The sequence below is a fragment of the Neoarius graeffei genome, chromosome 21 (genome assembly GCF_027579695.1).
Source record: "Neoarius graeffei isolate fNeoGra1 chromosome 21, fNeoGra1.pri, whole genome shotgun sequence".
NCBI classification, from domain to species: Eukaryota; Metazoa; Chordata; class Actinopteri; order Siluriformes; family Ariidae; genus Neoarius; species Neoarius graeffei.
This window is the reverse complement of record NC_083589.1, coordinates 39,033,129-39,059,633: the sequence shown is the minus strand read 5'-3', so window position 1 is coordinate 39,059,633 and position 26,505 is coordinate 39,033,129. Positions and strand designations below refer to the sequence as shown.

The window sequence follows — 26,505 nt, the reverse complement described above, 5'->3', positions numbered from 1 at the left end:
TGCACGCAACATCAGCTGATAAGGCACGTCACCACTCGACATCTGGTGACTGTTTCTGAAGAAGGCGGGAGATTCTCGCCGAAACTGTTAACGAGGTAACAAACTTAAAAAATATACTTGTCTAAGAAACGAACTTAAAATATTTGTAATAGTTAGACATAATGAACATCCACTACGTACGTAAGCCTAAATGTTAGTCCAATTGCAACATTTTGTACATTGTTGAATATTTCAACAATATCTCAGAACTGACCATTTTCCCCCAAATCCCTACTGAAGAGTGCATATTATTCATCACCTCAAATAAGAAGCATAATCATACCTTGTGGAAAGTAGCACAGTTTTTGAAAATAAGTCTTATGTCTGCCACAAAGTCCTCTGTGCTCCTGTAACTGAGACTCTCCTTGCCCTCCAGTTTGAACCTCACTTTCGACAGGTCCATTGGGGTTTTTATAATCTCGCTGTATTCTGGCATGGACTGCATAATACAAAGACATTCCAGTTTGTTACCAAGCACTTCTCATAGAATTATCAGTTGCTCAGCATAACTGAAGGATTAACTATAAAGCTTAGACATGGTTATGTTCTAATTTTGAGGTTTTTCTGAGTCTAAAATAGTGCCTCCTCAATTACCCCTTTCCGACCAACTGGGAACTGGTTCCTTTCTGATTCGCACACCAAACTTTGAACAGTTCAGAGTATTTCCGCCAAAAATAAACTGGCTCCGAACTTTAAAAGTGGGTTCCCAGCTGGAACCAAAACATAACTGGTTTTTCCCAGCACGAACTGTAATGACATCAGTGGGCGTGTCATTCGTTTGAAGAGGAAGCGGAGTGCAGCAATGGAGAACACAAGGGAAAACGATACAGCTTCAGAAAAACTGGAATGAAAATAAATCCCTATAATAACAGAGCAAAAGCTCACAGGTAATCAGTGCACCCCACCATCTTGCTACTACTGTTTACTCCCGTTGCACATCGTACAGCACCTTCCGTTCATGACGCGTCTTTGATTACAACAGTTCCATTCAAAACTGGTGAAAACGTGGGCTGGTTTTCTACCTGGCACTAAGGTTCAAAGAATCCTGTACAGAACCAGTTCCCTGCTGGTCAAAAAGGTGCGTGTGTACACACACGTACAGCTAAACTTACTGATGGTGTTACAGGCTCCTGGAAATCAGTGCTGAGTTCATTGCAGTAGATGCGAAGTAACAGTCTCTCACATTTCTGTTTGATAAGAATAAATGCAATGAACAGAACAAGTAAAAATTCACCTCTGCATGAACCCAAAGCACAGTCTACATTAATCTACAAATTAGTATAAAATATTGGACCATACTCGTCTATCCACAGGTGTGAAGGTAACCGAATCAGGATCTGGCTTCACATTTTTTGACTCCCCACCACCATCAGTGTCGTACTCCATTTCAGGGGAGTTAAGGTCACGGCAGAATGTGCAGTACCATTCGCCACTGCGGGGACAGGCAGGACCCCCCCACCCACACACACACACACACACAGAGAGAGAGAGAGATCACAGACAGATAGTGAACTGTAGTTTCTAAATTTAGTCTTACAGCAGCGTAAACAAAATTTAAACAACTGTAGTGGCTTGTCTTAGGCCAAAAAGCAAAGCCCTACAATGTAAAAACTTAAATGGTTGAGTAATTACAAAATGCATGGAATTTACCTCACATAGTTATTACTGTGAAACGTTAAATGTGATGCACATGATAATCTTCATTAATGACATTCAGAAAACGTGCAAAATGAAGAATACATTCGATTATCTTCATATTACTTGACCTTGAAAGACGGTCCTAACGCTTTTAGGGTCAGTTATAAATTCCCAGAGAAATGCATCTGTGATCACGGGTCACTGGTATAGTACTGGGGTATATATATATATATATATATATATATATATATATATATATATATATATATATAAATAAAACATTTCATTTGAATGAAATATAGCTACCACAGACACAATGGGAGAAAAGCAGTGAAGCACTGGGAATTCAATATAACTGAGGGAATTTCAGAGTGCCTTACACAGAGTTCTGACGAAGGATGGATATGATACCATCATATCAGTATCACAAATCGTCAGCATGCTTTTCTGAGATATTATGGATAGAATACAATGGTGTGTGGTTTTTTTTTAAACTAATTACAAACTGACTAGAAGCAGCTGCTGTGAATTTTAAAGCTGTGTCAGTTAAGTATTTTCTTTTTTTAATAAATAAAGGTTATCTCATCTCATTATCTGTAGCCGCTTTATCCTGTTCTACAGGGTGGCAGGCAAGCTGGAGCCTATCCCAGCTGACTACGGGCGAAAGGCGGGGTACACCCTGGACAAGTCACCAGGTCATCACAGGGCTGACACATAGACACAGACAACCACACACACTCACATTCACACCTACGGTCAATTTAGAGTCACCAGTTAACCTAACCTGTATGTCTTTGGACTGTGGGGGAAACCGGAGCACCCGGAGGAAACCCACGCGGACACAGGGAGAACATGCAAACTCCACACAGAAAGGCCCTCGCCGGCCACGGGGCTCGAACCCAGGACCTTCTTGCTGTGAGGCGACAGCGCTAACCACTACACCACCATGCCGCCTCTAAATAAAGGTTATCATTACAAAAAATAAAATGCCATTTGTTGCATGTACCACTTGAAACATAACTGCATTTCACAATTTAGTTTAATTAACGAATCTGAATGTTAGCGGACTTCTTGGTACAGAGCAGGGATGCTAAACTAATTTTTGGCAAAGGGCCACATTACACTCATTCAAGTATAATATCAAGTGGGCTGCATGGGGATTCAATAATAGTTTGCACATGTTTCCCCAATTAAATTTGTAACAGTTGTGATTGCGCAAGTGTTCACCTAGTAACCAGAATTTTTGATCCTGAGTTTGTCTATTCTGCCCCCTAGTGGAGCAATTGATACGAGCTATTTGTTTTAAATCTTTCAACCGAATAATGCCAATTTTAATATAAAAATACAGATTCTAAATTCATTTGGCCAGATTACAACCTTTATCAGGCTCATGGCCTATTTGTTTGACAGCCCTGATGGAGACACTCGTGTTCATACTGGCAGAGCAAAATCAAACCTGTTTACCTTGGTGATGCATTGAGAATAGGAATATGACAGCTGAGATGGAAGACTTTGGGACATTTGTCACAGCACAGCAGCTCTCCTCCATTCTGGCACACAGCACACCAGTCCTCATTGGGGTCTTCCTCAAGTTCAGGGCTTTTCTCTGTCTGCTGCTCTCCTGTAGGAGGCGACTCCTGCTGTTGAGTCTGAGATTGCACACCTGTGCTATCAGGAAGACTAGCTTTGGTAGAGGTCTGGACCTGATACACAACACATATGAAGGTATGGAGGGTCAATGAATTTGCTTGATCCATTATACCCAACTATGCGTTACATAACAGCAACCAGATACAACATTAGACACTTACAAACCGAACTTCGTCGTCATCCTCAGGTTCATCCTTGATGACTATGACAGGCCCTGGAGAGGACTTTCTCCTTCTCTTAGACGTGAGGCTTGATGGCCCACTCACTGGAGGCTCTGAACGCTTCCAGGGACCGGCCCTAAAATTGAAGGAAAAAAAAAAAATGAACGCAAGGACAACAATTTGAGCAAGCGCAGAGAAAGATTTAAAATGCTTGAGGATGGTAGACAATGTGCATAGTGCAACAGTACCCTGTCCTTGCTTCTGATGAGGTAGGAGCAGACATAGGGGAAATCTGTCTTACTGGTACTAGGAACAAAAAAAAGAAGAGCAAATAACGTTAATGCCAACCCCTGGTTACATTACAAAACTTTTACCCCGGTCATAGCCACAATTAATAACTGATCCAAGTAGGTAAATTTTAAAAGTGGACAAAACTGTTAACACCAAGACTAACACTAAGTTCACACTGCAAGGCTTAATGCTCAATTCCGATTTTTTTGTGAAATCCGATTTTTTTGTGAGGTCGTTCACATGAACAAATATATGCGACTTGTATGTGATCCTCAGTATGAACGAAAAGCGACCTAAAAGTGTTCCGCATGCACATTGCAGGATACGACGACGTCACACGCAGTGAGCATGGCCAGTGTTTACGGAAGTAACCTAAAGTTTCCTGTGTATGACAGTAGCCAGCATGGAGTACCTGGCGATGATGCAGTTGTTGTTGCGACGGAGCCAGAACATGCACAATAGCCTGATGTTAAGGAGGAGGTTGAGAAGGAAGAGGGCAAGGGTTTTGGCTCAGGCGTTCTGCGGGGTAGTGACTGCAACCTCCGTTCAAAGGAACATCAAAGCCATGTTGTTGTAACTTTTTTTGAGAGACCCGCCGCCTACTTCAGCGCAGAATAGTGACGTTTGTGGCTTGTTGATGACGTGCGAGTCGGATGAATGCGACCTGGCGGTTCAGACTGAAGTCGCATATGAAAAGATCGGATAGGAATCGGAATTAGGACCACATATCCAAACGGCCTGGGTCGGATTTGAAAAAAAAAAAAAAAAAAAATCGGATCTGTGTCGTTCATATTGTCAATAAAAGATCGGATACAGGTCACATATGGGCGAAAAAATCGGATTTGAGTCACTTCAGCCTGCAGTGTGAACGTAGTGTTAGTGTGAAGAAACATGTATTCATTCATTAAAATCTCATTACCGCACACTCCAGAGTTCTGGTTCATCTTTTACAGGGGAGGCCGAAGAGAAGCAGTCATTCAGTTGCTGCATGTCAAATATTTCATTATTATCTGATTCTGAATATCCTCTAGTACTGTAGGTTTAATAACTCTAATCTGAATGAATCCCGTCAATAGGCAAGGAAAATTAAGAAAGCAAACACGGTAAATACAGGAGGCAAAGTATAAATAGCATCAGACATGAACATTGTGTTCAGTTTCGTTTGGCAAGTCACAAGTGGAGTAATGTGATGCAGAGTTGTTTGTGTGTGAATATCTGTGTTGTATATCTCAAAAAAAAAATGCTGCATGTCCAAGCTTGAAATATTTCAGCCTACATTTCAAGGTTTCTACTTCCAGGCTTTTGTAATCATACACACCACTTTTGTCTGGCAAAGTAGGGGGAAGAGTGTGAACAAAAGTAGCTCTTGGACCAGACACCGACAAGTTAACAGTAGGGTCACTTCTCCTGCCAAGGTATGTGGCTTCCATCATGTTTCTCTGCAAAAGCAAACATTGCAAAAATGAACGTGATTAGCAACTTACTTTTACCCGAGCTACACATAATGACTTGCAGACTGAAACCTTAACAGTCCCATCTACCTGCATGTACGAGGCCTGAGATGTGAGTGGTCCAGCATTTGGGAGAGGTGCATTCTGGGAGTAGCGAGAGGGTCCCTGCAGCACCTCCATAGGTTTGGGTGGGAAGTTAGAACTGTTGATGAGACCCCTCAAGGTCTTTATTTATTTAAATAATAAAAAAAAAATGTGTTTAGCATAACACATCATCATACTGTATATGAACATTTGTATACTGCAATTAGTGTATTTTACGTTACACTATACAAATGGAAAAGCAAACCCAAAACAACACAGTTCTGGGACATAAAAATAAAGAGTTCCTGCATGCCACCTTATTACTGTATGAAAATCAGAAGAGCCTCATCATTAAGTTGAAAGAAGCATTGACGTATTGAAGCTTCCTCATACCCTCACCTGTTGTGGGATGCTGGAGTTCTGGATGAGAGTCGGGGGACTTCTTGTATTAATGTGCGGGCTGCTGTACCTCCAAGCCTGCTGGGGAATGCTGGTTAAATTCTGGGAAGGTGATCCTCCCTGTATTGGTCTAGTGGGTGGTGGCTGCCCATGGGGGCGCATCCCCCAAGACCAGTGATTGGGAGATACGTGTCGGTTTGGCTGCTGAGCGAGTTTCTCCACTTGCATTTGCAGCTGGGCCAGTGTGCTCTGTCTGTGTTGCTGAGCCTGAGATCCTGTGAGGGCCAAAGGGGGGCCCTCACCTCTGGGGCCAGGGTTCATCTGCTGGAATGGAAACGGCTGAGGGCCACTCGGCTGCCGAGCTGAGCTTTTCTCTACCACCAAGGAACCTGAAGAAAAAAAAAAAAAAAAAAATACACATTCGCTGAAAGATCACAATTGCCTGTCCTTATTTTCAGGATTACACTGGTGACTGTAAGGCTGGGCAGACACTGTGCGATTTTTTCAATCGCGGTATTTAGCTGCTACTCACACTGTACGAGTGAATCGCAGGGGTAAACAGCAAATAGCTTACGATTCCTGTTCTCACACTATACGATCCGATGCTCGGATGCGATCTGACTGCTCACACTGTACTTCCATACTTCCAGATTCTTGTATCCGGAACTGCAACGTGAAGAGGAGGAGGAGACCGGAAGTGCTGCTCAGTGTTTGTTTTCTCTTCCGTATCTGTGTTCTAGTGTTGTGACGTTCGCGAACGAACCGATTCTTTTGAACGGCTCCTAGGCATGAACGATGAGAACCGAGTCTCGAGCTGGGGGAGCCGTTCTTTCTGTCGTTCTTTTTCTGTACTGTGTTTCAGATGAAAAAGCTTTTGCCCAAGGACAAGTAGGCGGCTAAACAGCATTTGCCTTTTATTTATTCAAGTTTTATCTGTTTGCCTAATAGTTCAAATTGTTTTGTATATAGTTTATAATGTTGTTGTGTGATATTAATGATAATATTGTGGGAAAACTACTTTGCACGGACGTTCATTTAATTTATTCTATCGTCATTTTGTTTGTTCTATTTTTGTGTATTTTATTTATTTATCTGTTTGTCTAGTTGTATCTATTTTTCTAATAATAAATTTTTTTGCATTGTTTTTTTTCCTATTAAAATAATCTTGTGTTCTTGTTATAACTATCTATTTATCTGACTGTTTAGTTGTATCTATTTTGTTACAATTTCAATATTTTTAATATAGAAAGTCTGTTTTTTTCTATTAAAATGTTCTTGTGTGATAACTAGTTCTTGTGTTATATTTATTGTAGTTGTATCTATTTTGTATCTCAGACTTAAATATTTTTGTAAAACAAGTGTTTTTCTATAAAATATTCTTGCGTTCTTGATAACTATGTTCTTGAGTGGGTTCTTTTTTTTTTTTTTTTTACAGAAAAGCCGTTCTGCATGGACATTCATTGAAGCCCTCATTGTTTTTTAATGGTTATTTATGAGCGTTTAGGGGTTACAATAATGTAAGTCTAGGTTGCTTTATATAAAAGATATGTCCAGAAATATTGATGTCACTGTCTAAGCAGAGGGATCTGGCTTCTTTAGACGCTGTCTTCTTAAAACTGAATAAATATTTAAAAAGAGCCAAATGAGCCAGTCTTTTGAACGGCTCTTCAAAGAACGGATCACAAAGATGCGGATCCCATCAAAGAGCCATAAATCCCATCTCTACTGTGTTCGTGCATGTGTAGTGTGACAGGTTGAGGTAAATCGGCTTGTGACCCTGCTTCAACAGTGCGATAGCCTCACGATGGGCGACCAGGATTTCAAACGTTTGATTTTCATTCGATCGATCGGGAGGAGGTCGTGAGGTGTTAATCGCTTGTCGTTACCCCATGTATACTACACGATCCGAGACGCACGACTGAGCCAAAAATCGGCCCGATCTCCAAAATGGTTGCATGAGTGAAAATCGTGTCAAAATCGGGCCAAAAATCGCACAGTGTATGCCCAGCTTAAGCAGCTAGAGATTTAACATACTAATGGATTCCACTTGCAACGTTGCAACTATTTCTGTAAAATTAGTATCTTTTAGTGTTTGAGTACAATGTGTTTTGCATGTGATGTTCAGTTTTGTAGCCTGTGTGTTTTTATTTTAAAATAATTAAGGTATTTTTGCATTATTCTCTCAGTAGACAAGCCATGTGGTGTTCGTCACTCTAAGATTCTTTCAGTATGTAGGCTTTTTATCTCCAGTACTGGTCAAAACTTTGGACACCAGAGGTGGAATGTAATGAAATATTTTTACTTCGTTACTGTACTTAAGTAGTTTCTCGTATTTGTACTTTACTTAAGTAAAAATAATAATGCATACTTTTACTTTTACTCAATTACATTTTTGTGTCAATTATCTGTACTCCTTACATTTACGTTTCCTCAGTGGTCTTTTTTTCTCAAACTGAAGGATTCCATTCACATGAAGCCATTTGGAATCACCCGGCATGTCACACTCGCTGTTTAAACACAGTTGCGTGCCAATGTATATTATCTATCTCGTCTCCTTCACCTATCAACTAGACATACCTAAGGAGTGTGAAGAAATAATCCTATCGAGCCGACATGTGCTGCTAACCAAAGTATATGCATAACATTGCCTGGATTTGCTCCAGAATTAGCGTGCTAACTGACTGGTGTCAGCACTCCCAGTCTTCCCCTGGTATTCGTGAATTCGCTTAATACCCTGCCATACAAATTCGCTCGTACATGCCGCCGAAACCGTTTAATGCCTGTGGTGGTTATAAACATTTTCTGAGGGGCAGCTTGCATTTCCTCTCAAATAATCCTTTTACCACATTAACACTTCAAAATGGCACAACAATGCCATTGAGGATTTTGTCATGATCTAGCCAATTCGAGTGTAAAGCATAGACAAAAAACACGCTTGTGTTGGCACATACAGTACACGCAGGCAGGGTTAGGGTTGGCCTCATGCCCTTATTCGAACTTGATAAATAATTGATGAAAACAATGTTGATATTAGTCTTGAATGTTACATTCATTTGTAATGTTAATTCTACACACGTCTTAGATCTCCAAACGACAGCCAAAAAGTTAGGCTACTTGAAATGTTGAACTACATATTGTCATACAATGGTTAAGCGTCCAAATTGTTGGCCTGGTTTACACGTTGTAGAGAACTTTAGACCAACAAAATTTACACACCATCTGGACTTCGATCAGACATGTAGGCCTACTGTAGTGGGTGATTATAGATATAGATATAGTTTTGACCCTGCATCCTTGCAAATGTGTTAAATTTATATTCTTATATTACTATTAATGCTATGTTTTAGTAGTATCATATTACTGATAATGTTACTGTCTTTTATAGAGAAAAAAACATATCCCTTCTGAAAGACTACATGGAAGCAACTACAGCAAAAAGAAAGGGAACATCCTCTGGGATTGAATGTACCATAAAACAGAGGAAACTGGAAGACACCAAAGCCTCACAGAAGTCCCTGGACCTTGCAGTTGTGAGCTTCATAGTTCAGGGATTGCACTCATTTGGAATAGTGGAACAACCTGCTTTTATAAAATTACTGCAGAACACCCACTCCAACTACAATGTCATGTCACGTACAACAGTACGTTCCCAAATAGAGAAAAACACAAACAATGAAAGAGAACGTGAAGAACACCATGCAACATGTGGCATATATAGCCACAACAACCGACTGCTGGACAGCACACAGACCGAGTTTTCTCGGCATCACTGCCCACTGGATAGATCCAGAGAGTTTACAGAGACAGTCTGCTGCTCTGGCGTGCAGAAGGCTTAAAGGGTCTCACACATACGACACATTGGCCAGTGCTCTCAATGAGATTTACATCAGAATACAACATCAGAGAGAAAATTGTGAGGACCACTACAGATAACGCCTCAAATTTTGTAAAGGCCTTCAGAGTTTTTGCATGTCAAAATGAAAATTCTGAGAATGAGAGGGATGTGAATGATAGTGAGGAGGAGGATGACCCAGAAGAGGAGACCGAAGCTGTTGAAGTTGAGGCTTTGTTGGAGGAAGACGATGAATACTCTGAATATCAACTTCCAAAGCATCACCGCTGTGCCTGTCATCTTCTTAATTTGATTGCAACTGTTGATGCAAAAAAAGCGGAAACAAATGTTGCATACAGGAACATATCTCGCTCAGCTTTTGCCAAGTCCTCTGGTCTGTGGAATAAGAGTGCCCGCTCAGTTACTGCTGCAGAGGTCACTGAAAAAGAGTGCAAACTGCAACTTGTCCATCCAGTTGAGACCAGGTGGAACTCCCACTTCCTTGCTGTTGAGCGGCTACTGAGAATAGTGAGAGAAAGTGGGGAAGGAGCCATCAGAGCGGTGACCATTGCACTTAAAGTCCCCATGTACACTTGTGTTCAAAATAATAGCAGTCCAACACGACTAACCAGATCAATCACTGTTTTTGGTGGAAATTATATTACTGCATGGCAAATAATTTACCAGTAGGTGTAGTAGAGTCATAGAAAACCAACAGACCCAACATTCATGATATGCATGCTCCTGAGTCTGTGTAATCGAATAATTAAGTGAAAGGGACGTGTTCAAAATAATAGCAGTGTGGAGTTTAATTAGTGAGATCATTCATTCTGTGAAAAAACAGATGTCAGTCAGGTGGCCCTAATTTAAGGATGAAGCCAGCACATGTTGTACATCCATTTCTCTCTCAGAAACATGGGTCGTTCCAGACATTGTTCAGAAGAACAGCGTGCTTTGATTAAAACGTTGATTGGAGAGGTAAAATGTATACTGTAAAGAAGTGCAGAAAATGATGGGCTGCTCAGCTAAAATGATCTCCAGTGCTTCAAAATGGACAGCAAAGCCAGAGAGACGTGGAAGAAAACAGAAGACTACCATTTGAATGGATCGAAGAATAGCCAGAATGGCAAAGACTCAGCCAATGATCAGCTCCAGGGTGATCAAAGACGGTCTGAAGTTACCTGTGAGTACTGACACAATTAGAAGATGCCTGTGTGAAGCTAATCTATCGGCAAGAAGCCCCCGCAAAGTTCCACTGTTAAAAAAAAAAAAAGACGTGCTGAAGAGGATACAATTTGCCAAAGAACACATCGACTGGCCTAAAGAGAAATGGAAAAACATTTTGTGGACTGATGAAAGTAAAATTGTTCTTTTTGGGTCCAAGAGCCGCAGACAGTTTTTCAGACGACCCCCAAACACTGAATTCAAGCCACAGTACACTCTGAAGACAGTGAAGCATGGTGGTGCAAGCATCATGATATGGGAATGTTTCTCTTACTATAGTGTTGGGCCCATTTATCGCATACCAGGGATCATGGACCAGTTTGCATATATCAAAATACTTGAGGTCGTCATGTTGCCTTATGCTGAAGAGGAAATGCCCTTGAAATGGGTGTTTCAACAAGACAACGACCCCAAACACACCAGTAAGCGAGCAGCATCAGGGTTCAAGACCAACAAAATGAAAGTTATGGAGTGGCCAGCCCAATCCCCGGACCTTAATCCGATAGAAAACTTGTGGGGTGACATCAAAAATGCTGTTTCTGAGGCAAAACCAAGAAATGCAGAGGAATTGTGGAATGTTGTCAAATCATCCTGGGCTGGAATACCTGTTCACAGGTGCCAGAAGTTCTCAGAAACCGTGGTTATACAACTAAATATTAGTTTAGTGATTCACAGGAAGACTAAATCCTTAAGATTTTTTCAGTTTACACAGTAAATATTTGGAGTTTGTAATGAAAAATGCAGACACTGCTATTTTTTTGAACAGCTCAATGTTCATTTTTCTTCATTTTCTGTAAAGTAATTAAAATACTGATACATTTTTCTTCATGTTTTGATTTAGAATATAATGTGCATTGTTCCCAATGCATGGAAATAAAAACTATTATAAGGATTTTGAGCTTTACTCACGTTTTTAAACACGCTGCTATTATTTTGAACACAACTGTAAGTATGACTCTAATCAGATACAGTTACACATATTGTTGGCTATAGATTGTATATACTGGCCTAGAATTGTAGTTCACTAATAATTTTAGCCTTTAGCAGCTGTATGTATAATTAGAAATGCAAAATAGATGAATGTTTAATGACTTGTGTAACAACACTACATATCTAGGTGTGAGACATTACACATTTTGCTTTCTAATATGCTTCGTCTAATGCTGTGTATTACAGGTTCAGCCCTGCAGAACTTGCTTTCTTGACAGAATATGCATCAGTCATGAACCCAGTCTCCAAGGCACTCAACATACTGCAGGGAGAGGTGGATATCCACATGGGATACATCGTACCAACTATAACCATCCTGACTGAGAAACTCGGCTGCCTCCAAGTATCTTGCAAGATCTGCCAGCCACTGATCTTTGCCCTTCAAGAAGGAATACAGCGGCGGTTTGGTGATATGCTCGCTGACCCTGAGCTCATTGCTGCTGCGATTTTACTTCCAAAGTTTCGCAAATCATGGACAAGCAATAAGGACTTGCTGAAGTTGGGTAAGTAATTTAAATCATCAATTATCAGATATTTAACTTGTAAGGAGACCATGCTATGTACCTACCCTGAGCCTGCCATTTTATCAAAAAAAAAAAGTTCCATTAAAATCTGCTTGTAATATAGTACTCTCCATACGCAAGTGCTCAATGGTTCTTCTATTCTGTGTGTCGGTTCTTCTTGTGTAGGCATGGACTACATAAAGACTCACATGGAGAGCGACGCAGCTTCAACCACAGCAAACCATTCGGGGTCAGAGGAGGACGACGACTTCTGCTTCTTGAAGGGAAACATCCAAGGGACGACGCATCAACTGGATGCCTATCTGGCCAGCTCTGTTACGTCAATGGACATTCTCAAGTCAGTGCCCGCACTTTTGAAATCGTCCCTTAAACTGAACACACCCTTGCCCACATCTGCAGCTTGCGAACGACTTTTCAGTACAGCAGGGCACATATTCTCTGCGAAAAGAGGCAGGCTTGGTTCGAAGAATTTTGAAAAACAACTGTTGTTAAAATTAAACGACGCATACTGGTAATTCACTGAGTAGAAAGCCAGCCTCTGGTCAGCTGGCACATTTTCCTTTCATGTCCAACACTTATAGACTGGTACCAAAATTCAAAAAAGTGCTTATTTAAGGAGTTAAAGGCATTTTTGAGACAAAGTCGGCAAACAGTCTTATTTTGTCAATTTGGGTGTGCCGAATTCAAATCTTGGAATGTCACTTCGCTGGGGGGGAAAGAGCCTGAGCTTGTGCGGGAGGTTGAGAGATACCAGCTAGAGATAGTCGGGCTCACCTCCACGCACAGCTTGGGCTCTGGAACCCAGCTCCTCGAGAGGGGCTGGACTTTCCACTTCTCTGGAGTCGCCCGTGGTGAGCAGCGGCGGGCTGGTGTGGGCTTGCTTATAGCTCCCCAGCTCAGCCGCCATGTGTTGGAGTTTACCCCAGTGAACGAGAGGGTCGCCTCTCTGCGCCTTCGGATTGGGGAGAGGGCTCTTGCTGTTGTTTGTGCCTACGGGCCAAATAGCAGTATAGAGTATCCGGCCTTCTTGGAGTCCCTGGGAGAGGTACTGAGGGGTGCTCAGACTGGGGACTCCATTGTGCTACTGGGGGACTTCAATGCTCACGTGGGCGACGACAGTGACACCTGGAGGGGCGTGGTTTGGGAGGAACGGCCTCCCCGATCTGAACCCGAGTGGTGTTTTGTTATTGGACTTCTGTGCTAGTCACGGTTTGTCCATAACGAACACCATGTTCGAGCATAGGGGTGTCCATAAGTGCACATGGCACCAGGACACCTTAGGTCGGAGATCGATGATTGACTTTGTAGTCGTTTCATCTGATCTCCGGCCCTATGTCTTGGACACTCGGGTGAAGAGAGGGGCTGAGCTGTCAACTGATCACCATCTGGTGGGGAGTTGGATCCGCTGGCGGAGGAGGAAGCTGGACAGACCTGGCAGGCCCAAACATATGGTGAGGGTCTGCTGGGAACGTCTGGCCGAGCACTCTGTTGGGGAGGTCTTTAACTCCCACCTCCGGGAGAGCTTTTCCCAGCTTCCGAGGGAGGCGGGGGACATTGAGTCCGAGTGGACCATGTTCTCTACCTCCATTGTGGACGCAGCTGTTCGGAGCTGTGGCCGCAAGGTCTCCGGTGCCTGTCGTGGCGGCAATCCCCGAACCCGGTGGTGGACACCGGAAGTAAGGGATGCCGTCAAGCTGAAGGAGTCCTATCGGGCCATGTTGACCTCCGGGACTCCTGAGGCAGCTGACGGGTATCGGCAGGCCAGGCGTGCTGCAGCTCGGGCAGTTGCGGAGGCAAAAACTCGGAACTGGGAGGAGTTCGGGGAGGCCATGGAGAAGGACTATCGGTCGGCCTCGAAGAAATTCTGGCAAACCGTCCGGCGCCTCAGGAGGGGGAAGCAGTACTCTGCCAACACTGTTTACAGTGCGGGTGGGGAGCTGTTGACCTCGACTGGGGACATTGTCGGGCGGTGGAAGGAATACTTTGAGGATCTCCTCAATCCCACCGTCATGTCTTCCACTGAGGAGACTGAGGCTGATGACTCGGAGGTGGACTCGTCCATTACCCAAGCCGAAGTCACTGAGGTGGTTTGCAAGCTCCTCGGTGGCAAGGCACCGGGGGTGGATGAGATCCGCCCTGAGTATCTCAAGTCTCTGGATGTTGTGGGGCTGTCTTGGTTGACACACCTCTGCAACATCGCGTGGCGGTCGGGGACAGTGCCTCTGGAGTGGCAGACTGGGGTGGTGGTCGCTCTTTTTAAGAAAGGGGACCAGAGAGTGTGCTCCAATTATAGGGGAATCACACTTCTCAGCCTCCGAGGGAAGGTTTACTCCAGGGTACTGGAGAGGAGAATTCGACCAATAGTCGAACCTCGGATCCAGGAGGAACAATGCGGTTTTCGTCCTGGTCGCGGAACACTGGACCAGCTCTATACCCTTCATAGGGTGCTCGAGGGTTCATGGGAGTTTGCCCAACCAGTCCACATGTGCTTTGTGGATCTGGAGAAGGCATTCGACCGTGTCCCCCGTGGTATTCTGTGGGGGGGGTGCTTCGGGAGTATGGGGTTCAGGGCTCTTTGCTAAGGGCTGTCCGGTCCCTGTACGAACTGGGATGAGAATCAGCACCTCCAAGTCCGAGGTCATGGTTCTCGACCGGAAAAGGGTGGCTTGCCCTCTCCAGGTTGGTGGAGAAGTCCTGCCTCAAGTGGAGGAGTTTAAGTATCTCGGGATCTTGTTCACGAGTGAGGGAAGGATGAAGCGTGAGCTCGACAGGTGGATCGGTGCAGCCTCCGCAGTGATGCGGTCGCTTTACCGGTCCGTCGTGGTGAAGGAGCTGAGCCAAAAGGCGAAGCTCTCAATTTACCAGTCGATCTACGTTCCGACTCTCACCTATGGTCATGAGCTTTGGATAATGACCGAAAGAACAAGATCGCGGATACAAGCAGCCGAAATGAGTTTCCTTCGCAGGGTGGCTGGGCGCTCCCTTAGAGATAGGGTGAGAAGCACAGTCACTTGGGAGGAGCTTGGAGTAGAGCCGCTGCTCCTCCACATCGAGAGGAATCAGCTGAGGTGGCTCGGGCATCTTTTTCGGATGCCTCCTGGACGCTTCCCTGGGGAGGTGTTCCAGGCATGTCCCCCCGGGAAGAGGCCCTGGGGAAGACCCAGGACACGCTGGAGGGACTATGTCTCTCGGCTGGCCTGGGAACGCCTCGGTGTTCTTCCTGAGGAGCTGGCCGAGGTGTCTGGGGAAAGGGAAGTTTGGGCTTCCATGCTTAGACTGCTGCCTCCGCGACCCGGTCCCGGATAAGCGGAAGAAGCCTTTTTTGTAAAGGCTTTACCCTGTTTAAAACAAAACAAAAAACAAAGAAAAAAACTCTCATATATACTAACCCTGATTAACCTGTATACCCCCACATTTTGTATGCTGCTGAATCTGTCCTTTTTTCACTAGCTTTGTATAAACAATAACCACTAAATGTGATGCAATGTTATGTAAGGTGATCGCCTAGGCATTCTCATTGTGAAAAGTAAGTCACATGTACATGGACTGGCATTTAATGTTGTATTTGTTCCTTTCTATTTGTTTTTTGTCTGTTCATATTCTTTTTGGGGGAGTAAAGTCAGTTTAAAAATGCTGTTAAATGCATAGGCCTATAGGCCAAGTTTAATGACCTTGAGGTTATCAGAGGTCATATGTCGTTTTACAAATGAAAAATGAATTCAGCACCCAAACATTTAACAAACAAGGCCATTTGCTAACTTCATTAATCATTTTAGTACATTTCATTCCTTAGAAAGCTGAGAAACTGGGTGCAGCTGAGACGTTTACAGGCCCAAAGTTCAATGACCTCTAGAGGTCAACAGAGGTCAGATAGAGCTCGGCATATTGCAGATTTGAATTCGGCACACCCAAATTGACATATTGACATGCTGGATGTGGTAAATTTGTTGAACAGAGTGTTATGTTGATGAAAAATTAAAAGGCAAAGCACTCGTGATAAGTTGTGGTTGGTTAGTGAGAAGTTGCTGTTTACTGCTCTTAACAGAGCAGTGTTGTGAATATGTTGGCAAGTGAATTATTTAAATTTAAAATGCAAAAAGTATGCATCATATTGCCAATCGCACACAATATTGACACCAATCTTTTCAGTATAAATACTGTATATTGCTTGTGAGAAGTGATATTGGCAGGTGCATGTAATGGCGCAGCCCAGACACTGAGACACACAACCCATTGCGTGAGTACTTGTACTTTTGTACTTTAAAGTACATTTAAAAGGTAGTACTTAGTACTTTTACTTAAGTAAGATTTTTGATGTGCTACTTCTACTTTTACTCAAGTAGATATTTGGCTGGGTATTGGTACTTTTACTTAAGTACTAAATGTCAGTACTTCCTCCACCTCTGTTGGACACACCTTTTCTCATTTCATAGGTCTCTTTGTATTTTGACCGTTTTCTACTATACTGAAGACATCAAAACTATGAAATAATTCCATTTATGTTCCATATGTTATGTGGTAACATAACCTATAATATACCTGTTGTATGGTTGTATTTAAAAATGTTTCATATTTCAGATTCTTTAAAGTAACCACCTTTTACCTTGATGCTTTGTACACGTTTGGGCAAGTTGGTTGTTTGATTTGTTTCATTACTAACAAAGCAAAATGTCAACGTGTAAAGTCTAATTGTTGCGCTGTGTTGAAACATGGATATTGACTATAAAAATATGGCAGCTGCTCAACATAGTTGTGCAAATTTTGCTTTATCGATTAAGTTAAATACCAATTCAACAGCATTTAAGCATGGCACTGTCCTGTACACCAGGATAAAGTTTTGTGGTAACATTCTGCTCTCCCCCCCCCCTTCTTGCTCACTAGCAGTTTTTCTGTTAGCAATGTTTGTAGTTGGTGCTCTCCTCCAGGCATGTTCATCTGCCTATATGATGTTTTATGAGTATTTCAAAAAAAGATGTGTTGGCTGGCTTCATGTCGAAGAGGAAATGTAGTTAAAAAAAAAAATCCGTTTCCTGTCCACCGGGTGAGCAAAAACATTTTCAGTCGGGAGGGAGGGATTTTTTTTTACTATATGGATGGATAAGAAATCGCAATGCTGTGTTTGCTTTTTCTTTCAGTACTTTATTACAAAAGCAGACACATTTAATAAAAAATGACGGTTTAATCAACTGAAACTTGTACAAAAACTTTAAGTTAGCATTTTAAATGCTGACTGCAACATATGCAAAACTTTTACAAAGGTACTTAAAATGTCCGACACACGGACTTTTTGTAGTTCTAAATCGACCGTTAGGCCTAGTTCGGATGAAATTACACGATTAAAATGATCACTGAATGATTTGTTTTTCTGAATCTTTACTATTTTGTTGTTCGCTAGAATACCATTTTGTGATTTCACACTCAAGCAAGTGTTTGAAAACTCCAGATCTCCTTCCTTCATAGTGGCTGCCATTTTTTTGTGCCGCACGGCGCACGCACAGAGCTGATTCAGTTCTATATTCTGCACGGAGTGCAGGGCTTTCCACAAGCGCCGGCCATACAGCCGACTACACAATTAAGTCCAGCCGGCTACTTTAATGACTATTTTTGTAGCCCACAGGCTCTAAATATTAATTTTCGATTTTAATAAAATTAAATGTTTACCTAACGGACTGACAATAATGTCAAACTGAACCGCACTCATTTAAGTTATGATTCGTGCTGTTTGTACCGATAATAACCACAAATTCCCCACCGACTCGTTGATCAAGGGAGAGTAACTCATCCGCGGCCCCGACATGCGGTGTGTGCGCGCACTCGGCGGAGGCAGTAGTGTGTCGGAGGGAACAGAAGCAGAGATGACGCTTATTTTGTCTCCGGTAAACCAGTCTTCTCTCGTTCAATTACGTGCTGGCATCAAAAGACACCGTTGGTTGTAAATGAAACCAAACTGAGTGGTTGGAGTGTATTTTCATACACAAATGGAGAAATGTTCGCTGAGTGTTTAATTGTGTCGCCCCACTGCAGACCGTTGTCGTTGTTAATTGATAGCATGCTCAGCTGCGTGAATGTGTCATGCACCGAAAATAAGACATTTACAAGCCAGGAACGCCTCATGATGCAATACGCAAGAAAAGAAAGAAGATTTACTGCCATTTTACTTTGTATTTGAGTAAAGTGAATAAATAAATGGTCTGTGGAAAATACATTTAATCCTGGAAACTGCATGCACAGGAGTTTATTTTGTGTTTACTCCCCCCCCGGCTGGCTCCTTATTTGTCATGGGTGGCTAGTATGAGCCTTAGTGGAAAGCCCTGGGAATGCGGAAATGTCAAGTTCGATTTTAGATTTACGAACCCGAAAAAAATGTCAAAAAAAAAAAGACGTTTAAAAAAAAAAAAAAATTTCAACCGCACAAACGGCACTCACCCGGCCGGTGGACCGGAAACAGAACATTTTTTTAAATAATGGCCTTAGTGCTCTCCTCCAGGCATGTTCATCTGCCTATATGATGTTTTATGAGTATTTCAAAAAAAGATGTGTTGGCTGGCTTCATGTCGAAGAGGAAATGTTTTAGCCACTACCCTAACAGTTTTGTACCTGTTGTATAAAAGAGACTCACCCTGCAGATGAGGGTAAAAACAATTGAACTTGGGTTCACTTGGGTATAATAATAATAATACCCAAGTGAACCCAAGTTCAAATTTTTTTACCCTCATCTGCAGGGCGAGTCTCTTCTTTCATACAACAGGTGCAAAACTGTTAGGGTAGTGGCTAAAACATTTCCTCTTCGACATGAAGCCAGACAACACATCTTTTTTTGAAATACTCATAAAACATCATATAGGCAGATGAACATGCCTGGACGAGAGCACCAACTACAAACATTGCTAACAGAAAAACTGCTAGTGGGGGGGAGCAGAATGTTACCACAAAACTTTATCCTGGTGTACAGGACAGTGCCATGCTTAAATGCTGTTGAATTGGTATTTAACTTAATCGATAAAGCAAAATTTGCACAACTATGTTGAGCAACTGACATATTTTTATAGTCAATATCCACGTTTCAACACAGCGCAACAATTAGACTTTACACTTTGACATTTTGCTTTGTCAGTAATAAAACAAATCGAACAACCAACTTGCCCAAACGTGTACAAAGCATCAAGGTAAAAGGTGGTTACTTTAAAGAATCTGAAATATGAAACATTTTTAAACACTTTATTTACCACATAACATATGGAACATAAATGGAATTATTTCGTAGTTTTGATGTCTTCAGTATTGTAACAAACGGTCAAAATACAAAGAGACCTATGAAATGAGAAAAGGGTGTGTCCAAAGTTTTGACCAGTACTGGAGATAAAAAGCCTACGTATGAAAGAATCTTAGAGTGACGAACACCACATGGCTTGTCTACCGAGAGAATAATGCAAAAATACCTTTTTTTTTTTTTTTAAATAAACACACACAGGCTACAAAACTTATATTATTTTCCCCCCACCTCGGACATCGAGCTGCATGCATCAGTACGTATCTGATAGGCATGATCCAAGAGTGCAATTTTAGAGTATAGGAGTAACAATAGCTAGATCTTTTTCCATTATCTTGATGTGTACCAAGCAGCAATATGTTTATATTTAAAAAAAAAAAACACACAAAAAAAAAAAAAAAAAACACACCACACAGTAGGCATGAATACGACATAATAAGCAGCCAATCCATTTTTCTCCAAACCAGAAACCAGAGTCCTGCTTTCTACTTGCTCATAAAGCTGAGGTGTATGAATTCAAAGGTCAAAGCTCACCTAGATAAACTCATCATAAAGTGAAATCTACCGCTACTAGAAACAAATGCTGCTTTTACAGGCCACATTCCCTTCGATGCACTGGCTTTTCCACCAGGCAGATTTTATTTGTATTTCGTCTGACCTCTAGGTTAACCTAAAAGACAGAAAAATGTAAAAATCCCACCATCTGCCTGCTGGATCCCATCCCTCCTACAATACTCCAGATGGCCTCACAAGACCTACTCCCTTTCATCATTCAAGAGTCCATAACATCGTCATGTACTGACTCCCTTCAAGCAAGCGAGGATTATTCCCAAGCACTTCTGTTGCCCTGGATAAAGGTATCTGCTAAAACCTATAAACATAACTGTAAAATCTACATGTAGTTTGCAGGTGTCTTCCATATCAGTGTGGCACAGAGTGAAAAACTGATGAACAGGGCAGAGAGGAAGGTCATCCTTTTCCTTCAGATAGCAAGATCCATTGATTTCTTTGGCCGCAGAAGGAGGAGACCATGCCCCCCCCCCAAAAAAAATATTATATAATAAAGACAGATAACAGATTTAATTCTTACCAAGATCAACATTTGAAGCCCAGAAAGCAGCCCGGCACTGGAAGCGAACTGAACTCTGAGGAACGTAGGAGGTATTGCACTTTGCTCTGAGAAGGTACTGGATTTGATACAAGATCTGAAAATGGAGAAAGAACTTATTCCTCCAATCAGTAAACTCACTATGAGGAAATCAACAGAGAATTCACGTCTGAGTGAGCTGGAAGACTCTTACCAGCCGTTTACAGTACAGGAGTGCAGTGCCACTGTTACTGGCTGTTGCCCACTTTGTAAAGTTAATCACATGGTCGAGATGCTTGGTAAGGGAGGAGATGTCTTCCTGCTGTTTCTTCAGCACCATTTCATGGTCTTTTGTCAGTGCCTAAATGGACACAATTATCCACAAACGTTGTGCTGACGCTTCTTAAATTAATACCCCAACTGTTTTTACACCTAAATCTGTATCAACTGCGTCTTCAGCACGCGTGTGTTTACCACAAACATTTATGGGAAAAAATGCTTTATTTATTACTCTTTTCATGAATTCTTTAGTCAGTGATAAACCTGTATAACACATGCCATCAGAAAAGGGACCACAGTAATCAGTTGTGGATATGCGTTGCCAAAGTATTCAGATACCACAAACATTCTGGATATGGACTTTTGACTTTAATTTTCTTTACTAAAGGAAAACCATACAAGAACAGCTTTGTCTTCTACTCCAATCCCAATAGTGTGTGATGGCTGTATTTTTGCATTTGCTATCCAGTTGCAGAGTTTAATTCTGATCAGTTTCAACAAGTGCCAAGTGAGTTTTGAGTATACAGGGGTCTTTCCTTCTTCTCTCAGTACAGGTGAGCATTCTTGTTCATGGTAATCATATGGACATCTCTCTCACACACACATACACAGAGTATATAATAAAAGAGACGGCATTATAAAAAATTGCTTCAATAAATATTCAACTATTACCTCAAGCTGGTTGATCAAGATCTTCCCTTTTCTGTTTATTTCCATAATTAGATTGCAGATGGCCTTTTTAATCTCATTGGTGACAGTCTTACGGTTTTCATCCACCTGCTGAAGACTGTAGAAATAGAAGACCAAGACTAAGCGAGACGGTTTCATATAGACCCCTTTCACATGACGTCACCGCGCCGCGAGATTTTGTTAGGCGCCATATTGGAAGACCAAGTACATGCACTCACAATATAAAACAAAGTACGAGCGAGAGTAAAGTGACATGATGGATGATAATTCTGGTTATGTGAGTACATTACCAGCTGCAGAAAGGGCACGGTATGTGGAGAAACTGGCTGTGATTGATGGGTTTGACCCATATGATAAGACTCACGGCAAGGGAGAATGGAAACATAAGGAGGACCGGACACCAATTCTGCCATCTGTTTGCTACCCAGACATTGTAAACTATTTGTTGTTTACACCCAGTGCCTACACTCAGTGTTCGAACTATGCCGATATTTTCGGGGGGCCCCTTTTTTTCCCTTGGGGATGTGTGTGCTTGCGTTTGTCTCAGAGCGCGGATCTCCAAACACGAGACGCCTATCTTACGCACATATCACGCGGACTCCACACCTCCACACACGCATCGCGTCTGAAGTCATAACTCATCAGGGGAAATCGTGTCCGCATTGGCATGTTCAAAAAACAACCTCGCGTCAACAATGATACCACACGCAAGAAAAAAAAAAAAAAAACAGTCAGGCTACTCAACAACCAACCTGGCAGCAGCGAGCAAGCCCCAAACCATCCTAAATTATTATTATTATTAAATTGTAGAAGTCTGGGAGGCTTGCTCCTCATCCAGTTATCAACTTGGGGCCACTTTAGCATGTTTTAAATCTGAATTTCTTGCGTTTGCTTACCTCAAAGTGTCCGCAGATCATGCACAGACTTATCCATTACACTGTGTGCACAATTATTAGGCAAGTGAGTATTCTGACCCTACCATTATTTCTATGCATGTTTTCCAACCGCAAGCTAGATACACTTGAATGCTAATTGGATTTAAGCATTCTCAGGTGGTATTTATTTGTGTAATGAGGGAGGGTGTGACCTAAAGTAATTAATACCCTATATTAAGGTGTGCATAATTATTAGGCAGCTTCTTTATCTCAGGCAAAATGGGCCAAAAAAGAGATTTAACAGACACTGAAAAAACAAAAATTGTAAAATGCCTATCAGAGGGATGCAGCACTCTTGAAATAGCTAAGCTATAGAAATGTGAGCACAGAACAATCAAACGTTTTGTTGCAAATAGTCAACAGGGTCGCAAAAAATGTGTGGAGAAGAAAAGACACAAATTAACCGCAAAAGACTTGAGAAGGATTAAACATGACGCTACCAGGAACCCATTATCCTCCAGTGCCACAATATTCTAGAACTGCAACCGACCTGGAGTGTCCAGAAGGACAAGGTGTTCGGTGCTCAGAGACATGGCCAAGGTAAGGAAGGCCGAAACACGACCACCACTAAACAAGACTCACAAGTTGAAATGTGAAGATTGGGCCAAGAAATATCTGAAGACAGATTTTCCAAAGGTTTTATGGACGGATGAAATGAGAGTGACTCTGGATAGACCAGATGGATGGGCCCATAGCTGGATAACTAATGGACACAGGGCACTTTGACTCAGACACCAGCAAGGTGGTGGAGGGGTAATGGCATGGGCTGCTATTATTAAGGATGAGCTAGTTTGACCATTTCAGGTTGAAGATGGACTTAACATCAACTTCCAAACCTACTGCCAGTTTCTAAAAGATACATTCTTCAAGCAGTGGTATGGGAAGAAGTCTGCATCATTCAAGAAGGCCATGATTGTTATGCAGAACAATGCACCATCACATGCACCCAAGTACTCCACTGCTTGGCGAGCCCGCAAAGGCCTTAAAGATGACAAAGTAATGACATGGCCCCCTTCCTCACCTGACTTAAACCCTATTGAGTACTTGTGGCCCCTTCTTAAGCATGAGATTTACAGCGAGGGAAGACAATACACCACTCTGAATAGCATTTGGGAGGCCATGGTTGCTCCTGCACAAAAAGTTGATCGTCAACAAATCAAAAAACTAACAGACTGGATGGAAGGCTCATGGCAGTTATTGAAAAGAAGGGTGGCTATATTGGTCACTGAATATTTTTGAAATGCTAGAAGTGTTTATTTGTTAATTCTGAGTTGTTTATTTGTTACACTGAAAATTAAAATAAACAAGTGAGATGGGAAACTTTAAGCTTTTCATTTAGTTGCATAATAATTCTGCACACTAAATGTTGCCTAATAATTCTGCACACTTATATATTCCCCTGAGAAGGCCTAAACTCCCCTTTCCTTTGTTAATCATTCTGGTTTTAGGTTTATTAACAATTTGGATTGACTGAGAGCACTGTATTTGTTCAACGATAAAATTAATCATCAGGAATACAACTTGCCTAATAATTGTGCACACAGTGTATATCCACAGTTTTTTGCCAAGTCTCACACAGGTTTCTTTCAAGTCTACTGTTGGGCCAATAAATCATAAATAAAACAGCTCAGATTTGTTTGTTTAAGTCGTTTGCCACTCCACTTTATTCTCGTGGGTTCACATACCGCTGCCGTTATTATCCCCTTATCACGAGTTTGTTGGTCTTCCAAAATGGCGCAGGGTCTGTTTACTTCCGGTTTCGGGTGACGTCAGTGAAAGGGGTCTATAGTGGAGCTTACAAGAGAAACACTGTCATTTCAGTGCACACAGATTATCATCTTCAAAAATGGATATTACCCATTATTTATCGTGTCAGACACCTCCCCAATGGCCTTCCGTTTTTCTTGAAGCTGGCCCGTCATCTTCTCGAGGTGTTCCCTGTGGTTTCTATACGCATCTTCCAAAAACTGGTAGCTGCAAGATAAAGGAAGTCAACAGAGTCAGGGTTAAAAAGCACAACTCCTGTCCTGCAACAGCTTCACTGGCTCCCGGTCAAATTCTGCATCGATTATAAAATCTTTCTGCTCACATTCAAGGCCATTCACAATCTTGCGCCATTATATCTTTCCAATCTTCTCCATGTTGCCATTCCCTCTCGCTCCCTCAGATCATCCTCTTTTATTCACTTGACTGTCCCCTCTGCCCGTCTCATCACCATGGGGAGTAGAGCTTTCAGCCGCTCTGCTCCCCAGCTCTGGAATTCTTTACCACCCATCATAAGGAACATAAACTCACTCTCATAATTCAAGTCCACACTCAAAACCCACCTGTTTAAGATTGCCTTTTCTATATGACTGATTCAACTGCATTGTTTTATTTTAATTTGTTTTTAAATGTTGTATATTCTATGTTCTTATTATTATTTATTTTGTCTACTTTGCACTCTTTGTAAGGTGACCTTGCGTGACAAAGGCACCTATGAAATAAAATGTATTATTATAACTTTGGAAAAGATGGAACCAAAGTATTAAGGAACACTGGAATAATTACTTATGGTCCTTGTGCTTGAGTAACTGACAGTCTCTGCAGGTGAGACGGTCACAGGTTTCACAAAACAGCTTCAGAGGCTCTTGCTTGTGGACGTCACAGAAAACTGGTTTCTGGGTGGAAGCACCCATTGCTTCTGTAATAAATAAATGAATGAATGAATGAATGTTTTTAGCCACAGCAGGAACAAACAGTAATCAACATGTTTAAAAAGAAAAACGAACGTGTTGCAGTTTGGGAAGAGCTGTTGGACGTTGCTGTGGCCGAATTCAGGCTAAATAAATAAATAAGATAGATAGAAAAGACAATTCTTCTCTGCCGATAATATACTGACAGCTCAATCTTAAGAAAGCAACAACAATTCACCAAAATTGCATGGAAATGTTTTTTTTTTTGCTTTTTAATCTTGCCTAGGCTATCTGCTATTGCATTATTTGCTCAAGTTGCTAAAATGCTACATGCTGTGAAACACACATTCAACTCAGTGTGTTAAAAGAGATGTCAAAATGTCCACAAGTGCAATTTTGTAACGTAAAACTCTTCACTTTTTGAGGATAAACAGATTTTAAAATACTACAATTTTACTTGTAGTTGAAATGCACGCATGCAAAAAAATAATTCATTCAAGAAAGTTTGTAATTTCAGAACTATTCAAATCAATATAACAGAAAACCATGTGATGTGATCACAATCTGCATTATGTCATCTTACTGACTTCAAGAGTGATTTAAGAAAGGGGCGTGTGTGTGTGTGTGTGGGGGGGGGGGGGGGGGGAGTGCTGGTGAGAAAACTATTTATTGCCGCTTTTCCACTACAAACGCGGCTGAGTTGGGCTGAGCCGTGCGGTGCTGAGTTGGGCTGAGTCGAGCTGAGCGGGGCTGTTGGAGTTGCATTTCGACTACAACTGCGCTGAACCGTGCTGGCTGGAAGTGGGTGGACACATTGGGTGGAGTTAGTGAAAGTGGGTGGACATCACATGATGTCGTTAGGCGGCACAAACAGTGACATCAGTGGCCTTTTAAGCGGTAGTCTCACGACCCGGATAGTAAACAATAAACATGGAGGACATGGAATCGTTAGTGTTGCTGGTCTTGGTGCTGTGGCTTGTTGTCACCGACAACGCCAGCAGATACTGGCAAGAGCGTATAGATGAGGCGAGGCGCATAAGGCTTCAGAAATTCTCGTAATTCGTAATTCTTCTTCTTCCGGGTTTGCGGTGTTTACAGATCCCAGCGTGCTCGCGGGGCGTGTGTGGGCATGTGAGGACACTCCTCCTCACCAATCAGTGCACAGGGGAGTGTCTCCTCACGCCCCTAGCCCCACTCGGCTCGGTTTGGCTCGCTTCAGCCCCACTCCAAAACGGTGTGAGTTTTGGGTGCTAAGCAGGGCTGAAGCGAGCTGAGTCATGCTGCTC

At 42.2% G+C, this 26,505-nt stretch overlaps 1 protein-coding gene across 5 annotated transcripts in view; it reads right to left on the bottom strand.

Annotated features, from left to right (window-relative positions):
- trim24 (tripartite motif containing 24) overlaps positions 1-26,505 on the bottom strand; it is a 43,107-nt gene that overhangs the window by 4,368 nt on the left and 12,234 nt on the right. For all 5 annotated transcript variants that reach the window (XM_060903097.1, XM_060903093.1, XM_060903094.1 and 2 more), the window contains exons 4-17: positions 25,095-25,227; positions 24,402-24,518; positions 21,592-21,706; positions 20,855-21,001; positions 20,644-20,758; positions 5,714-6,102; positions 5,321-5,455; positions 5,098-5,218; positions 3,737-3,794; positions 3,489-3,624; positions 3,142-3,380; positions 1,339-1,471; positions 1,152-1,226; positions 323-478 (exon numbers count right to left, since the gene is read on the bottom strand). In XM_060903097.1, the coding sequence (XP_060759080.1) occupies positions 323-478; positions 1,152-1,226; positions 1,339-1,471; positions 3,142-3,380; positions 3,489-3,624; positions 3,737-3,794; positions 5,098-5,218; positions 5,321-5,455; positions 5,714-6,102; positions 20,644-20,758; positions 20,855-21,001; positions 21,592-21,706; positions 24,402-24,518; positions 25,095-25,227 (2,069 nt within the window). The remainder of the gene's footprint in view (positions 1-322; positions 479-1,151; positions 1,227-1,338; positions 1,472-3,141; positions 3,381-3,488; positions 3,625-3,736; positions 3,795-5,097; positions 5,219-5,320; positions 5,456-5,713; positions 6,103-20,643; positions 20,759-20,854; positions 21,002-21,591; positions 21,707-24,401; positions 24,519-25,094; positions 25,228-26,505) is intronic.